We start from the raw sequence: 18,355 nt of genomic DNA, 5'->3' as shown, positions 1-18,355 counted from the left end.
TGTCATCATCCTATGGAGCCGAAACAGTTTGGACATGTGAGAACTGACGAATGACCCGGTGAGCATAATATATATATGAGGATGAGAGATGAACACCAGTGATCCTTTGACAAATTCTGAGAAATGAGCAGAAAATAAAAGATGTATGTGTAGCCAGAATCCATTAAAATAAATGGGAACTGAAATAATTTATTTATTTAGACTTGTACATGTTTTACAGGGCCGTTGTTGAGAGTGCTGTGCAGTATACTGTCGTCTGTTGGCGCGGTAGCGTGACAGACAACAACAGGCGGCATCTGGACAAACTCATCCGTAGGTCTGGTTCGGTTCTGGGGAGGAGTCTGGACTCTCTGGGCACTGTCACTGAAAGGTGACACGGCCATGAGAATACACATCTGTAACGGTTTTTAAACCAGTGGTATGACTGATAGCGCTGACTGTCTGCACACAAGACACACACTAGCTAACCAAACACAGAGACAACAAAATATTTTATTTACTGCATATTTCATGTAAATTGGACTGTACATAAAGTTATCTTGTGTGTTCTGAGTATGTGCTGACACCTGGTGGCCTCAGCTGTTCTCTACACTTTCTGCTGAGACTGCACGCTAAAACAATTAGAATCAAACTGAGTGCGTTGTGGCATGTAATATGCATCTTAATAGCAACAAAAATGCAGCCTGATAAAAACAATACTAAACATGCATTAAAAAGCAGAAACATGTTTCATTTATTAGGTCTTACAGTGATACTTACATACAGTAAGTGAAACATTCAAAGGTATGTCATAGAAGCTGACCTCGATATCTCATATTAGACATCACGAGTACTAATACGTGTACTAGTATGTGTACATCACACGTACTTTAAACCAGTGCTTTGTTGCAGATTAAATTTGTTCAGTTCATCTTAGGAGTTAAAGCTCCTTCCTCCTCATGAAGTAGAAGACACAATGATATATTTTTCTGAATTCGTCAAAGGATCATTCGTGTCCTTTTTCATGTCATTGTGCTTTTGGTTGCAGACTGAGGTCATGTGCAGGAGAGTGATGACCGTTAAAACAGCAACAATAAAAAAAAATCTCCAAAACTGTTCAGTGAAGTGGAATAGTGCTGGTGAGAAGATGAAGAATTATGTGCAGCAAATGGGTGGAATGTAACACTAATGCATTACTCAGTTACACAGGTTACTTCACCAGCAAAATATCTGGTTTCATTACATTTGTCTGGCAGCTAGTTGCTAGTTACTTCACTAATTAAGCAATGAATTATACCCAATGCTTTATAGCCTGAACTGATCGGTCACTTACGACAAAGGTTGCTCTCAAAGCGTAGGATTACTTGTGTGTCCCAGAGTAACAGAAAGGTAAAATGGGAGGCAGAGCCTTCCAGGCTCCTTTCACATGGAACCAGCTTTCACATTAGGTTTGGGAGAGATATAATCTCTCTACCTTTAAGATAGGCTTAAATATTTCCATTTGTTAAAGCCCATGGCTCAGGTGACCCTGAACCCTCTGACAGTCTTGTGTAAAGTCATTAAAAGCCATACTTGAGTAAAAGTAAAGATATCTTACTAGGAAATGACTTTGGTGAAAGTGAAAGTCATCTATTAGAATATAACTTGAGTAAAAGTCTTAAAGTAGTTGGTATTCACTGTACTTATGTATCAAAAGTAAAAGTACAAGTAAAATGTATATATAAATAGCTTATAGAGAGCAGTTAACTGTGACTTTTTAACAACTGTTTATTCACGGACAGAATATAACCATAAAACAAAGTGCTTCCATACAGCTTCTTGATCATCCTCAAAAGGATTTTTGTCATGTAGACTCGCTCTTTCTGGGTTAAATACAAGTCCTGCAATGCTAAATAGCCTTCACAGGCTGAGGTCTGTTCAGTTTCAGTAGGAGCCTGCACACTGCAGGAGAGGACTTAGTGAAGTCATCTTCATCAGAGGAGCAGGACCTGGTGGCTTCACTCAGTAACAGGGAGGTTGTAGTGATGATGAAAATATAAATGATGGAATTAATACAACTTTATAACATGTCATGACCCTAACCTAATGTTTTGTACTATGGAGTTTTAATTTGAATTGTACACATTTAGTTCCATGCACTATGCATGCACCTATAACTGATTTAAGAATTTGGTTAGAAGTGTTAAAATGTACAGCTATATACTTTTTTTTCACTATCCAAATGTTCAGCTCTCTGTATGTTTAAGCTGGTGCACATGCTTTCTCTGAAACAGTAAAAGATGTTCAACCATAACCATCCAGTTATCATCACAGGAAATGTGCAATGAGTGGTTATTACACTGTACAATATAATCTAAAAACTACTCACACTACCAGTCAAAGAGCATTATATAACATATTTCCTTCTGGTATGTGGTAATTACTTCCAGTAATTTAATTAACAATCTGTCCCCTTCCACTACACTGGCCTGTCTCTCTCATTTCCCCACTTTGTTAAGTTAGCAAACGTTAGTCAGACACAGCATTGTGCCACTTGACCTCCTCATCTAGTGCTGGACTAGGGATCAGGTGTGGAGTGGAGGATGATGAAAAGTAACGTCAGCGCGGCTTCCTGTTTGCACTCGCGCCTAACATGATTAACCAATGATCCGACTTTTACTGTCTGTGATTCGACATTATTGGCTACCAAAACAAAACAAAAAAAAAGTACCTAACAAAAGAAGTCCATAGAAATAGAAAGAGTAAAGCACTAAAATACAAAAAATACTTAAGTACTGCAGCAAGTATTTTTTACTTTTTTTTTTACTTTGTGATATAATCTAATTATATAATTTGCGATGGCATAACAGTCACATGGAATAATACTTGAATAATACTTTTAATGACTTGTACTTGTAGCTGAAGTATTTGTACTTTTTTTTAAAAAAAAAAAGTTGTACATATTTGTTTTGACAATAGCTGCAGATATGTTATTACACACATGAATTTCTTTATATAAATTTCCTTCATTTTGGGATTCAAAATTTGTAACGTGATGATAGTGACAGATCACCGCTGCTTCTTACTGACTGTTTATTTAGCTATTTTTTGAATCTCAGCTCTAACACATTGATCTGCTCAGGGGCTGGTTTTGTGTAAATCCGACTGAACTGCAGGACATTTCAAACGCAGCAGGTTCAGTCTTGGGTGTGACAACTGCTGCTTGCAACATGTAGTTCACTGCACAACGGTCAGCTTTTTATTTTCTGTCCATCAATAACATGAGGCAAGTGACTGTATGTGCCCTCGCTCCGTTCAGTCCAGGTTCCCAGGGTGTTGCCATGATGCTCATCACTAATTGTGGCCTGGGATGGATCAGCGTGTTTGTTTTTCACGGAGGGTCATTACATTCTCTGCAAACACCTGACCATCCTGCAGCCTGAGTGCCCCGTAGGAAAGTGAATCATTCTCTGCAGCACTGTGCTTCCACTTAGACACATAATTGTTAGGAAAAGATAGCAAGGAAAGGCCTAACGCAGGAGTCCTATTAGCCAAACGTTGCAAAACAAGCACATTGCAAAACATTTCTTTCCTGGAACAGATCAGAAGAGAAGTAATAAACAAGCTGTGTTAGCTGTTTTGGAATGCATGCATAGCAAAGCCAATCTCTCCGTTGGTCCACCACTTGAAACATGGTCCAGAACGAAACACATAAACAACTATTAGAAATGTTACAGGTTATTCATGATATGCAGATGATATACCCTGAAGACCCTGAAGATGACTCAGTGACGGCTCTAGCTCCTACGTTGACGTATAAAATGTAGAGGACAGATTAGTCAGGATGCTCCAGTCTGAGCAGGATGGACTCTTGGCGATTTTAATTTGTTCGGCATGTTTGTCCGGTATAAACCCACATCTGTAAAGGTAATGACATTACCATGGAACGGCTGGTGAATTTCAAACCAAAACATCAGGTTCTCCAGAAATATTACAACACCTCAGTGTGTACGTGTGCACTTACACAGACAAAACATTATGATTAGGTCTCCCTTGTGCCTCCTAAACGGTTATGACTCATAAAAGAATGGACATGGGTCTTCTGAGGGTGTCCTGTGGTGTCTGGAAACAGGATGTTGTTAGTGGGGTGGGGGGGTCTTCGGGTCCTATGGGTTGAGGGGAGGGGCCTCTTGATCAGTTTGGGATCTAGTGAATTTAGAGGCCAGGTCAACACCTTGTGCTGTATTTCATGCTTGTTTGTTTGTTTGTTTCAGTCCCTGGAGCAGAAATCAATAACTGCAGATATAAGATGTATACAGCCTTTTGTGCTTCATTCACAAAATAACAGATTTTGCTATAAATCTAAACTTTGGCACCCAGTTGCAATCTTAATCCATTTATTTTTTATTTTTTTTGCCTTCCTACAGATTAGATCTGACATCACTCACAATCACAGGGAAAATTACAAAACCGTTCCCACTGAGACCTCAATGTTTGATGTTATTGATGTGGAAGGAAAGTTGGGAAGAGACATCTGTCCTGAGCTGCTGCTACTGTCAAACAGTTCAATTGTCACTCAGGTTTTGTGACCTCATACGATCAAATGTGTGTTGTGTCTGAACGACAGACAGACAAATGTGTGTCATTTGGCCATCACTCAGCCTGCATCTGAACTGTTCCGGATTTCTTCATGCTCTTTGCTGACCGCCCTCATCGCTCTCCTGGCTTGACGGTTTCGCCACATTTCGGTCAATTACCACCGACTCTGCGCAGTTAACAATCTGCAAGTGGAAGGAAAGGACAAACAGAGTAGAGACATGACGGAGAGAAGATGAAGCGAGAACAGAGAGTCTGTTACCTATAAGTTTCAGCTCAGGGGTGTTTTGTGATTAGATGGAGATGCGAAGGAGGAAGCGACACTGCAGCTGGCAAAAAGCCTTCATTATGGGTTATTTTCCCATTTCGCTCAATTTACTCTCAGCTCCGCCTGGACCCAGGTGAGGCGTGTAAGAGCAGCCCCGTTTGAAGCACCCAACAAAAGAATGTGATTGTGCTCCCATGCCTGTGCATTGTGACCACCCTCTCCGCCGCCTGTCGATGTGGAGTATGACACCACACTTGAAGGTGTAATGTCACCTTTGACAATCACATCTGGAGCCACCTCGTGGGATAATTAGTGGCCATTTGGCCACATGAGAAAGCTTGAAGGTGACAAGACATTCTGTTTTCGCAATGAGAGCAGACAGCCGACAGTAATTCAGGCACAGACTAAAAAAACTACAAATTTGTGTGAATATAAAATTGCAGATTTCAGTTTTACTCTCTGTAATGGAAGCTGTATTTTTTTTGTCTGCTGTCAGGATTTATTCTGTTTATTTTCTCTGTTCAGTAGCACGTCTTAAAACGGGTTTTTAAACTCATTATAGTTCGGGGACCATGTACAGCCCAGTTTGATCTCAATTTTCCATTTGTTTTAGTACAAAGAAGTACACGTGAATTAAGAGAATGTTTAAATTTAATAAACTATCCTTAAAAAGAAATCTTGAGAAAGATAAGTACAATTTGGCCACATTGCTGTTTAGTCCTGGGTCTCAGTGTTGTGTTCTGTCCACTTCTCTTACTAAAACAGTGGACAGATTAGGACTAGCAGTCATTTGTAATTTGTAATAACATACAATTTTACAAATTCACATTGGAGGCCAGATTAGACCCTCTGACGGGCCACTTGTGGCCCACAGGCTGTATGTTGGACACCTGTGCCTTAAACAAACAGCTCTGATGTTGCCATTAAAACTACTGGCAGGACTAGTAAATATTAACCACCTTGTGACAATTCAGTTTTCCTCTGTGAAGTCTACGAACCTGAAGAACAGAACATGGTGTTGACCTGGCCTCCAAATTCACTACATCCCAAACTGATCAAATATCAGTCTGGATTTCCAGACATTTAGCGAAGACAACACAACCTGGCTCAAAGGAAGGACTAAATGTGGAGACCGCGCATGGATATTTTGAATGAAGTCAATTTATTGTATTGAATGAAATGCACAGTCAGCAAAACAGTAAAGTTTGTAGTTAGTTTGTATGTATGAGTGAATGTTAATAGGAGAACAAAAGGCAAATCAAAGTCCAGCCAAACCAAAGAAGAGAGAGGGAGACTGCTCAGACGTAGATGTAGAGTAGCAATCACACCTGCCCAGGTGTCCGTCATCACTCCTAACAGATACACCCAAACACCAAGAAATGAGGAAGCTGGTGTTGAAGCTCGGAAGTCGGCACATACAGTATGTCTCAGGTTTTTATGAAAAAGATTCACCTGCATTTTTTGCACTGTCATTTCCCTTGATGTCCAAAGGATGAGAAACGTGTCAGCCCTAAAATTAGAGAGAGAACTGAGATCTGTTTGACGGCCTAATACTAGAAACTAATACTAGAAACTTCCTCAAAACGACAAATATATTTATCAGTGAGCATCACACACATGTCCTTCATGAACACTTCAAGCCACGGTTAAACAAACAGCAGCAAGACCAGCTTTATTCTAGGAGCAATTTAAACACGAAACACGGCAGCTGACTTCTTAAGTGACTCCTTTGTGTTTTTACAGTTGCAAGTATTAAGAATAATTCACCAAACCCAGTTTGTTCTGAATATTGATTGAAACAAGAAATAATAGAGATAATTTAAAATGAGCAGATAAATCTAGGAAAAAGAAATCAGTGATTCATATTGATGTTGACTTCTACATTAGAAGCTACAAAACATTGCTTTCAAGGGTAAAATCTCTGATCCAAATCAAGGAAGATACAGGGAAAAACAACATTATTAGTATTTCACTCAGGGTGTATTTTGACATTTGAAAAACACATTAAAACTGACTTTACTTACTCTTCTTTCCACTAAGTTGCAGTTACCAAAATAAAATGTAACCAAGTGAGGGACATATGAAATGTCTTGTGTTGAACGCCGACTTATAATAGTAATGAAACTCTGGAGGAAAGAAAGAAGTAATCATTCATTCAGATTCCAGCCATGGTGAAGGAGATGTCCTTCAATGTGCTGCAGTATCTGACGTATAAAGGACGTGATTAACTTTCATTTAAAAGGAATATTACGCCACTCCATTTAAAGTTTGACGCCAGTGCCCAAGGCCATTAATGTGTTTCACAGAAACACATTAATGATGGCGGTTAAATAAGATGAAAAGTGTGTCTGTGATCACAGAGCGCCCCCTCTGCATTGACCAGTTGGACCAGATCATTCTAGTTTGTGTGCACAGGCTCCTGGATGAAGTGATATTTGCTTTCAGCCTGAAGTTGGAGGTTGTCTAACTCCATAGCCTGCCACCATGGGAGAGACCAGGAGACAAAATCAATGAATGGAGCCCAGAGTCCATGAGAAGCATCAAAGGTCTCTGACACCACTTTCTTAATAAAAGAAACTCATCATCTTTAAGATGTGTGTGCAACTAGTTCATTAGCTCCGTTTGCAACATTCTCCATTTGGCTCATTTATGCTCCCTGTCTGTCATATTTGCTCCTTGTTGTGATTAGGGATGCGTAGAGTGAATCATGTGACGTATGAAGGCTTCTTTTCTTTTTTTTTGACAGGGAAATGCTCAGATTTTCCTTCCTGCTTAGAGAAAACAACACTCATATATATCCTCACTGGACAGAAAGCTCTCTTCAAACCAGGCCACAGCTATAAGCAGGTACTTAAGTGTATGTAAACAACCGCTTGTGTGCTGTCAGAGGACAGAATTAAATTGAGTTTGCACACAAGTGAAACACTCCAAAAGGAGAGATATGCAGAGGGGGCAAAATAAGTTTAATTAAAAACAAAATAAAATTTTTAAAAAAACAAACACTTGAGCTGGAGACGATCTGCTCCACAATGAGCCGGGAGGAGATGCAGCATGTGGGACTGAACGGAGGCAGTGAGATGAAGTCAGATGACAGAACATAAATGTTCGCTGTTGGGCAAAAGCAACTTCCAAGACTCATCACCTTTTAAAGTGCTCTCTTCAGCTGTGTGACAGTGCTGACTTGAATCCGCATTAGTCTGCATGTCTGAAAATTTAAAGGCCTAGAGGGTATGAAGTCAGACAGACCCCCCTGTCCCTCTCAGACTCAGGCTTAGTGACTCAAGGTCACATTTGCTCCAGATCTCTTTTCTAATTTGTCACCAGATGAGTTTTATTGTAGGAAATGTAAGCACCAGTGTTTGCGAAAGAACAATGTCTGGCCGCAGGGAAAAAATTGATAACATTTCTGGTCTGAAACTATAACTCTCCAATGTGTCCTCTGTAGTCCAACAGTGATACTGGGGTGCAATGACAATTTGGTGCAGTACTCTTATAAGAATAGAATCAAATAAGTAAATAAATTATAGCTAATTAAATTTATTTTAAAAAGTTGGAAATAATCAAATATTTAGATGAAATACTTTTGCTTTGACACCAAGTCAATGAGAATAGAAGAATGATAATGACAGACAGAGTGTAGTCAACACGAGCTTACAGCAGATTTTCTCTATTTTATGTTTACTTAAGAATTGAGGTTGGCCCTCTACAGTATGCATGTAATTTTGTTTGAAAGATATTTATCTCATGAGTTTTTCTCTCCCTCTCATTTGACCTGTTTAATTCATAGTTGCCTCTAGTCTGTCTGAGCCTTTTAAACTGACCACTTGTTTCTTTCAGGGCTCCACTGAAAGTACAGTTTCTGGTGCTGTGGTGAACAAAACTGAACAAAAATTGCACTTAAATTTTTATAATAATAATAAAATCAACGCAAGAATGCAATGTACTTGAATAAATCTTGCATATTGCAGTTCATATGATGCTCATAGTAGATCTTAAGCAGCCAGATGAGTCCTCATTAGCAAAGACATAAACTAGCATCTGGTATTAAAGTAAAGTTTGCCTGTCCCATTCTTTTAGCTGAACATAATGTCTGGATGTGATGACTAACTGTAACATACTGTACTATTGCTGTAGAAAGGAACAAAGGGTGTCACCAATAAAGCAGAACGACTTCTGTCCAAGAAGACTGTGTTGATCGAAGGTTTGGCACTGGACAGTGGATACTGAGCACGTTCCTTGCACTCCAGATAATAACACATTTAGAAATAGGGAAATCCCATTAGAATAAGATATTTTAATGTGCTTTCTTGGTAAAGTAAACATCGCAGTAAGTGGCTGACGTAACAATCATCAGCAGTCAAGCAGCAGGATGCTTCAACAACGTGCACTGATATTTTTTTACACACATTTCAGTTTGTGTTACTTCTCAAAGTAATTGTACCGAAATAAAGTAATTTGTCTTTTTTTTCTTTCTTTTTTTAAAGAATTTGCCCAAATTCTGTGGACACAACTATATGCGCAAGTACGTCAACTGAAATCATGCGTATTTTGGCAACAGTATATTATAAGGACACAATAATTTCCGTTATAATTCCCAGTCAGAGTGTCGACACACACGCCCACAAAATAAAATACACGCTTCAACAGAATACGACAATTGTGTACAGCCTCTAAGGTGAGTTAGAGTTTGAGCTGATTCCGCGCAGCTCGACAGTTCGTGTTCCCCAAGAGTTACCACCTGCAGGGCGCAGACGGAGCAAAGACGGAAATATTGAGGAGAGCGGGTGCAGGACGTTCAATGGCTGTTACTGTCGGGCTGACAAGACATCTGTTTCATTTATTAACCATTACAAAAGACAGAGAGTGAGGAGGAGGCTGCTGACTTATGGCGAGGTGCCCGAGAGAAGAGCAAACCTGAGGTAAAGATTCCACCTGATTTTGATCATTCGTCGGCTTTTTACATATACGACTCTTTTTTTTTCTTTTTTTGCACCACTCATCAGTTTTATGAAAGTACTGATAACGTTACTTCGATGTGAATGATCCATAAATAATAGTTGTTGTAGTTGTAAAATAATGTAAAATAATGGCCGTGTTCTCGGTGTTTATCGGTGTTATCACAGATAACACAGAGGTAGTTTACAAAAAGTTCAAGACTGAGCATTGTAAAATGGTAATGGAAATACCTGAATCTGGTACTAATCACTGAAAGAATCAGACCAGGAGACGGGTTTTAAGTAAATCTCATTCTCATCTTCTACAACCTTGTCCTCTGGGGGTCGAATGGGGGGCTGGAGCCTATCCCAGTAGTCATTAGGTGAAAGTACATCCTGGACAGGTCTCCAGTCTAATAATAGGGATAACACAGAGAGACAGACAGCCATTCACACTCACACCTACGGCCAATTTAGAATCACCAGTCAACCTAAGGAGCATGTCTTTGGGGTTTGGGGGGAGGTCAAGTACCTGGAGAAAACAGACACAGGGAGAACATGCAAACTCAACCCTCTCGGTGTGGGGCACCAGTGTTTACCACCACACTGCTGTGTCACCCTTAAATCTCACCAGACTAAATTTATAAAAGCCAGTTGTGACCTCAGAAGTATTATTCCAAATCAATATTTTTGGTTCAAATTACCCACCCGGCCTCCTCTCATCCTCTCCTTCAGATTCACTTTCAGCCATGTCAGCCAATGGGAGCTCAGAGACAGAGGTCAGGCCCACCAACAACACCTGTCGTCAGGAGGAACTGTCTGTGACTGCGTCAGTCGTCTCCATGACCGTGGGCGTCTTTTCTAACAGCCTCGCTCTCTTCATTCTGGTCAAATCCTACAATCACATGAGGATCAAGTCCAAGGCGTCCTTCCTGCTGTTCGCCAGCAGCCTGGTGATCACCGACCTGCTGGGCCACCTCATCAACGGCTCCCTGGTGCTTTTCGTGTACGGCTCCCTAAAGCAATGGGAGACTTTTGATCCTCATCGCATCGTGTGCAGCATATTTGGGGCATGCATGGTTTTCTTTGGCCTGAGCCCCTTGTTTCTGGGAAGTGCCATGGCAGTGGAGCGCTGCATCGGAGTCACCAGGCCCATCTTCCACTCCACTGCGCTGGCTTCCTACCACATGAAAAGGCTGCTGGGGCTCACCTGGCTGCTAGCGGCCCTAGTGGCCGTGTTGCCTGTGCTGCTGTGGAGGCCTTACAAGGTCCAGAGCTCCAGGAGCTGGTGCTTCTTCCACATGGAGCAGCCCAAGGACTGGCTGGATATGCTTCTGCCTCTGCTTTTCTCTTTGCTCGGGCTGCTGGCATTGCTGCTGTCCATTGTGTGCAACACACTAACTAGTTGTGTTCTCCTGCTGGCCAGACTGCGCCGCAAGCATCACTGCAGAGGCACATCTTATCACATAGAGATGATCTACCAGCTGCTGGCTATCATGCTCGTGTCCTGCGTGTGCTGGGGCCCATTACTGGTGAGACGTTCTCCTTCGTGTTTCCACAGAACATACAAATAGAGCTGTCGATTATTTTAACTACATCTGCTTTTGTACAGGTGTAAAAAGAAATGTTTTATGCTGCTCTATGTATTAGTTGCTCATATGATACATACACATGGAGAGAAATCATCTGTAGTTTTACAAAAATCTGTTGAAAAACAGGTTGTGTAAACTTCAGTTTGAGATGTACAATTTGTCCTATTGAAAGTACAATGAAACAATTTGTGTAGTTTAAATCAAACACACACTGTCTGATCAGTTTTTCATGATAACAGTAATCATTCTCACTTGAGAATCGACATGTAAAGATGTCTGATGTTGAATCCCATTTTCAGAGTAGTGTAAAACTAGTAATTTTGTGTTTGGAAGCCTTTGCCAACTAGTCAAGTTACACTTTACATCTGTGTCTGTCCAGAAATGTATTAATGCACAACATGTTAAGATTTTGAAGAAATTGTGTTTTTCTGAACATTATGAAGAAAGATGATGTTTATTGTTTTGGATAATTGTTTTCATCACTTACTTTTACCCTATTAGACATTAGTGCAGAATTCTGTAATTATTAGAGAATATTTTGTTGTGTCGTGGCCAAAAAAACATGTTTTATCATGTCCCAAATTGTAGCCAGTTCATCCTTGAGTCCAAGTAGCTATTCATGTCAAATTTAAAGAAAACAAGTCTTGATGTTCCTCAGATATTGTTTTCACAAGAATGGGACAGATGCACAGACACAGTGCTTCTAATGGATGTGTTTGTCAAAAGTTACAATGCCAAGTGACAGACGCCATCCATCTCCAATAAATGAGCTGGAAAACACTATAGCTTCTTTAGTGATACAGAAAATGCCACAGTGGTTTCTGATTGATCGGTTTATACATGTGAAAAGTGACTTATTATCTGTAGCTCTCAGAAAACAAATACGTTGAAAGTGCATCAAAGACAAAACTAAATCAGTCTGTAAACTAATATCAAAATGATTGTTTCTCCTCGTCCCCAACACTTAGTTACCCTTTCATTGTATTACTGCAGGGAACTGTAGAAGCAGTTCTACATCTACTGCAATGAGCTTTATTAAACAAAATAAAAAAAAAAACATCCGTCACAGATGTAACTTAAAACTATGAATTATTATTTAAATTAATAAACTACAAATGAATGATGCCAATGATTAATACTCTCAAATAGTGTGAGACATATATACAATTATGTGAAATTCTAAAGTTTGGTGTTATCTAACTTTCCTTCTAATGCCCTCAACCAGTCTGAACTACACCATTTTAATCACTTATTTTCTGTCTATTAATGTTTTACTAAATGTTTCTGGTGTCTCTCTATTCTGTGTCCACTCCTCCAGATTCATGTCATCATCCTAAGCACCAGCGCCACAGATGAGTCCGCGTCCTTCAGTCTGCTGACGGTGATCCGGATGGCCACGTGGAACCAAATCCTGGACCCCTGGGTCTACATCCTCCTGAGGAAGGCCGTTCTGAGGAAACTCTTCACGTTGCTTCACAGCTGCTGGGGCTCAAAGTCCCACAACTTGCACCGCTGGCAGCGCAGCATGCTCCGCAGCTCAGTGGAGACCAGCATCTCTGGCGCTGGCCCGTCTGACTGCCGCTGCCTTGGTGGACTACCGCTCCCAGACACGGCCATCAAATCCATCACCTAAACCTTGGTGTGAAAAGTTTCATCCGAAAGAACAGGATGTAGATGTGAAGTCTGCTTTCATGTTACGACAGGATCATCATGAACTGGCAGCATTGTTGTGCAGTGAATCACTTCTTATTCTTAACCTTCAGCTCTGCTTTGTGCATCAGTGGTTTGTAACAAAATCTGTCTGGACCACAAATCTCAGTATTACAGTTTCAGTGTGTCTTTCATTCAACTTTGTTCTGTTGGAAAAGTTGCCAACTATTTTTTGAATATTGCTGAAATTTCAACATAAGAGAGATATTTATTGAATGGGTTTGAACTCACACGTGAGGTAAAGTCACAACTATTTAATCATTCTGCAGCTACAGATATACAGGACCTAAGATCTGTTAGTCGTGTGATATTGGATTATAAAACGAACTGTTTCCAGGGGGTTAATGGAGTTTATGGGGGTTCTGCAGAACACAAACATCTGCACCAGACTGTGCAAAATAACAGAAGATAGCTTAGCCTTAACACGTCACTTCTGAATCCAAGGCAAACAGTGTACAGAGCAAGGCTGCTGGTCGGTACATTATGTCTTGGTAGATGTGATGTTTTGTATCAGTGCTTCTGTACTCATGTCACGTCTGTCACAAAAATGAGGTTGTCTTGTCTGTACATTCAAGTTAAAACTGTGATTAAAAATTAAAATTGTAAATACTGAAGAGCAAAAAAGCTCTGTGGTAGTCAGGACAATATTGAGTTTTTATCTAAAATATCCTCCCTGGCTTGGGCTCTATGTAGGCTGCAGCAGTTGCATCATCATTGACTTTTTCATGATTCACTGATTATAGTAATTATAATTATTGCTGCTTTTCATTTTTTCATCAGGAAACAAAGCAATCTGATGACAGAACTCTAGTCAATCACAGCTCCTCCTGCTGCTTGGTGAGGGGATGAATGATTAACAACTGCAGAATTATTACTCCACCATTTAAAGGTGGAATTGAAACACAAATAACAACCGGAAAATGGATTTTAACAAGAATTTTACTTATTCCTTGTATGCAACAATTAACAATTCAAACGACCATAATGGCTTTTTAAAAATGTAGTATTGTGTGATAATGAAATACACTGAAAGTCATTTTAAGTTGCACCGGGTGCCAATGAGGTTTTGTTTATAGAGGGATAACTTAAATACACCAAGAGTGATGTCTGTTTGCCTTTTCTTGCTTTTTTAGACGTAGACTTGCACAGACTTTAATGATCCACAAGGATAATTGCTTGGTCATAGAAGCTAAGATGTTACAAAAATCTTTCAAATCCAAAATGGGACCAATTTTTATACTCAAATGTGCACATTTTCAGTGTGCTATCGCTAAATATGGAACCTCTGTTTATTGATGTAACTTATTAAATGGTCTACAGGTGGCAGCAGAACATCAGCTCGGCCTTGGAGGCCGGAAATGAAGAAGAAACAAATCCATATGGTGTGTGACGTAATCTCTTCCTCGGAAGCTCCATCTTTCACCACCGCATGACTCTGTGCATATTGGAGCAGGTTAGTTGTGATAAACGCAGATTTGCGTGGACCGTGGGGTGTGTGTGGACCGTGTGGATGTTGTGTGAGCGGAGTAGAGTTCTCGGGCTGAGCGGGGCCAGTGTAACGGTGTGTGTTCAGTGCGCTAGGCCCTGTGTTGTGTTGTGTTTTCATCCCTGCAGCTGCTAACCAGACACACAGCACACTGTCTGCTGAGCTAGTCTTGAGACACATCTAAACCCCTGAATTGTTTTATATTGTCGACAAAACATCCTCGTCTGCTTGTGTTTGGTTGTTAAGCTGCACTTTATGAAGGAACCCCCCTGACTAGCTCACTTGGCTGCTAAAGCTAACGTTGTCTGCATGTTTCTCTGGCAGGTGAGAACATGAATCAAGAAAAATTGGCCAAACTTCAAGCCCAGGTGCGGATAGGAGGAAAGGTAAGGTGACACCATGGGGGCGTTTCTTTTTATTGTGAAGGTGTTAGATTAAATAGACACATCAGTATATTATGGAAAAAAATAAATAAAATAATTGTGTGATCTAAGGCTGCAGCTGGGAGTTATTATTATCTACCGATCTCCAGATTATTTATCTGACACTCCGTTTGCCGATTTGAAAGAAAGTGAGTCAAGTTGTCATACTGTCAAGCAGAAATGGACAAAATGTGTGTTTCATATTCTCAGATGTCAAAGTTTGATGTTATGGTATAGTACGTTTGTAATTTCTGATGTGTGGACGATCAAAACTTTTGAAGAAGTGACCTCATTGCTGAGGATTGTGACATTGAGTGCTGAACATTTCACCATTAGCTGCGGTCCTAACAGTCAGAAAATAACAGCAAATATATAGCAAATATATAGTCTGAGCTGAAGACTTACTGAAGAGTAATTTAGGATTTTGTGTTTGGTTTTAGGGCTCTGCTCGCAGGAAGAAGAAGGTGGTGCACAGAACGGCTACAGCCGATGACAAAAAGCTCCAGAGTTCGTTAAAGAAGTTGGCTGTCAACAATATTGCTGGAATTGAGGAGGTAAGTTGGTATGGGTTAGTCTGTTCTCACATTAGAATTAATGTAATTATACACTATATATTCTTCTGTCTCTCTTTTTTGTACATTTATCCATATGGTGATAATGTAGATTTTGTGCTATATTGTTTTTATTTTATTTTATTTTATTCGATTTTACCAATAAATTTATTTTAATCTTGATTTTTTTTCTCTTTTTTTGCTCCAGATTGTTTTTTTTATGTGCAGCTAAGCTACTGCGACCAAGCAATTTCCATTGTATGTGATTCAAGTCTAAGTCTATTCTGGCAGCCGAATATTTCATGACATCCTTAAAGAGTGAGTGGTCTTTCTTCCTCAGGTGAACATGATCAAGGATGACGGGACTGTGATCCACTTTAACAACCCCAAAGTTCAGGCCTCTCTGTCGGCCAACACCTTCGCCATCACGGGCCACGCTGAGACCAAGCAGCTGACAGAGATGCTTCCCGGCATCCTCAGTCAGCTGGGAGCCGACAGCCTCAGCAGCCTGCGCAAACTGGCAGAACAGTTCCCTCGGCAAGGTGGGTGCACGGAGCTGTCAAATCAGTGTACAAGTCATGTGGAAGGATCAGGAGTCATGCTGTAGTTACATGAATGTCTCTCCAAAAGTAACTCATAAAAAATACATTTACAGGCTTTGTACAGACTAGTAGATTAGTCAGTACTGTATGTCAACTTGACTGCTGAGCCATGACGCTTTATGCATTACGTCGACGAATCACTGACAAATAACAATAACAACATTGACGCCCCTGTGAAGACAGGTGAGTGACCCAGTGGTGGAAATATTTCACTGAAGATGAAGCTCTTAAGTCAGTTCTGAAATACAACAGAAGTATTATTGCAAAGCAGACTCATTTGAAAAGGCATCCTCTAACACTAGCAGAGCAATGGTCCTAATCCTCTCAAAGGCAGTCACTTAGTAACTTCATTAAACATCCCGGGGTAACTCGGGGTAACCTTGGGTAACCCGGGGTAACCGGCTACACTGTCCTATCTAATAACAGGCTGTGGAGTAGTGTTAAATGGTATTGATGGTGCTGAATACCAGCATGTTTTATACAGGCTATACTTATTGGCAGTACACAGTATGTTGCGCTTAAGCTGCCTGTTATCAGTATACACTGATCAGCCACAACATAATGACCACTGACAGAAGAAGTAAATATCATTGACCACTGACCTTGGAAACTTCTGGACATGGCATTTATGTGGATGTTACTTAGACATGTAGCACCCACCTAGACCAGAACAGGCACCCCGACCCCATAGCAATGACACTCCTTGATGGCAGCAGCAGGATGCAGCCTGACACAGGATCAGTTCTAAATGTCTGGGGGAGTTTAGGTTTTTATTAGGACCATCTCTGGGTGGTACACACCTGAAAGTCACATGACTTAGTTCTACTAACAACCCAATACTCACTTTTCATGTTGTCAACATGAGTTATTTAGTTTAGACTGTTGGCCTGGTTCCTAATACTTTAACAAATGTATACATTAAACTATCTGAGCTGACAACTGAAATATTGAACTGGGTGGAGAAGCTAAGGGAGCTAACCGGTCACTGTCCAGACATTGTCCAGTGATTGTGGTTCCGGTTGGTTCAGATACAACAACTTAACGTCTGTCTGTCCTGGAGTTCTGATCCTTCTTGATTCATTATTTTATTTCTATTCTTTCTTTTTTTTGGTGACATTTATCACTCTGTGACGTTGTATTCTTGCTTTTGTTTGCAGTACAATAGTAACAGTTCTGGCTTAATTTGGAAACAAGGTTATCTTTGTTTAAGGAAAGAAAATCTTCTCTGTCTTCTGCTCATAACTTATAAGAATGAGCGTTACCAGGACCTGACTGCACCAGTGACACTCGATCTTGATGGCAGTTTTGGATTTCATTGATGTGTCCTAGCTCCAAATAGATGCTCACTGCAAATTGTGTTGCATATCTTTTTTGCAGTGACAATAAAGGCACTCTGATTCTGATATGCAGTATATTTCACCAGGCTATTATTGCATATGTGCTTACAATCATTCTAATTTCTATCTGTTTCTTCTCAGCTCTTGACAGCAAGGCTCCAAAGGCAGAGGACATTGAGGAAGAGGATGATGATGTTCCAGGTATTGGGTCGTTACATAAACTTTAAACATACACACAGATATACAAAGATTTAACTACACAAAATAAACAAGAAGATTTTTTTTTCTAATGTGTCCATTAAAGTAAATTGACTCCATAGGATAATGTTCTGTAGACTGTTCATACTTCATATGATTGTGCAGTGTAATCAACAAGGCAACAGCCGAAACTGAACAATATTTTTTTTATTGTTCTGCAGATCTGGTGGAGAACTTTGATGAAGCATCAAAGAACGAGGCAAACTGACACACATGAGGTTCACATGCACATGGACTGGACTGAAAAGAAGACAGAAATTGTTCCCATGTGTTATTAAGTCTAGTCATCCAGACATATCTGACACTATCCCCCCCAAAAACCCCAGAGACTTTTCTATTTCCCAGTGACCAGTGTCCCTGCCGACTGGCTTGTAAACGACAACATGCACACACAACCAACCTCCCTTCTGGTAAATCCCTTCATCACATTCAGTCAGTCAGCATCAGGATTACAGCGCTCATGAAAGCAAGTCTTAAAACATTTTTTTGTTGTTGTTTATGAAACAAAATAAAAGTGATCAACATTTTTTACATGGTGCTGTGGTCATTAACAGTTTATAGATACTAAATGTTTATTTTATTATTATTTTTTCCTCCATTCTGAGCAGTTTGGGGTAAAATGGTCTGCTAATTCAATGATG

At 40.2% G+C, this 18,355-nt stretch overlaps 2 protein-coding genes across 3 annotated transcripts; both read left to right on the top strand.

Moving 5' to 3' along the window:
* Window positions 1–9,592: 9,592 nt before the first annotated feature.
* ptgfr (prostaglandin F receptor (FP)) lies at window positions 9,593–13,627 on the top strand. The gene is made up of 3 exons (XM_047587714.1): window positions 9,593–9,741; window positions 10,492–11,288; window positions 12,667–13,627. The coding sequence occupies exons 2-3, from the start codon at window positions 10,506–10,508 to the stop codon at window positions 12,979–12,981; spliced, it is 1,098 nt and encodes a 365-aa protein (XP_047443670.1). The 5' UTR covers window positions 9,593–9,741; window positions 10,492–10,505; the 3' UTR covers window positions 12,982–13,627.
* A 784-nt stretch (window positions 13,628–14,411) lies between these two features.
* On the top strand, window positions 14,412–18,241 carry btf3l4 (basic transcription factor 3-like 4). Of its 2 annotated transcripts, none has more exons than XM_047587912.1 (6): window positions 14,412–14,511; window positions 14,869–14,930; window positions 15,407–15,520; window positions 15,858–16,059; window positions 17,598–17,657; window positions 17,876–18,241. In XM_047587912.1, the coding sequence occupies exons 2-6, from the start codon at window positions 14,877–14,879 to the stop codon at window positions 17,920–17,922; spliced, it is 477 nt and encodes a 158-aa protein (XP_047443868.1). In that variant the 5' UTR covers window positions 14,412–14,511; window positions 14,869–14,876; the 3' UTR covers window positions 17,923–18,241. The 2 variants fall into 2 exon arrangements, with proteins under 2 accessions (XP_047443868.1, XP_047443869.1); XM_047587913.1 differs by lacking the exon at window positions 14,412–14,511 and adding an exon at window positions 14,601–14,619.
* Window positions 18,242–18,355: the final 114 nt, after the last annotated feature.

The sequence above is a fragment of the Mugil cephalus genome, chromosome 6 (assembly GCF_022458985.1).
Source record: "Mugil cephalus isolate CIBA_MC_2020 chromosome 6, CIBA_Mcephalus_1.1, whole genome shotgun sequence".
NCBI classification, from domain to species: Eukaryota; Metazoa; Chordata; class Actinopteri; order Mugiliformes; family Mugilidae; genus Mugil; species Mugil cephalus.
This window is presented reverse-complemented; position numbering and strand designations above follow the sequence as displayed.

What these genes read in the sequence shown, in the direction of transcription:
- btf3l4 (XM_047587912.1), top strand. Translation starts at nt 14,877, where the DNA reads ATGAATCAAGAAAAATTGGCCAAACTTCAAGCCCAGGTGCGGATAGGA. An exon ending in ATATTGCTGGAATTGAGGAG is followed by an intron (nt 15,521 to 15,857) that starts GTAAGTTGGTAT and finishes TTTCTTCCTCAG; the next exon opens with GTGAACATGATCAAGGATGA. An exon ending in AGAGGATGATGATGTTCCAG is followed by an intron (nt 17,658 to 17,875) that starts GTATTGGGTCGT and finishes ATTGTTCTGCAG; the next exon opens with ATCTGGTGGAGAACTTTGAT.
- ptgfr (XM_047587714.1), top strand. Translation starts at nt 10,506, where the DNA reads ATGTCAGCCAATGGGAGCTCAGAGACAGAGGTCAGGCCCACCAACAAC. An exon ending in TGTGCTGGGGCCCATTACTG is followed by an intron (nt 11,289 to 12,666) that starts GTGAGACGTTCT and finishes CCACTCCTCCAG; the next exon opens with ATTCATGTCATCATCCTAAG.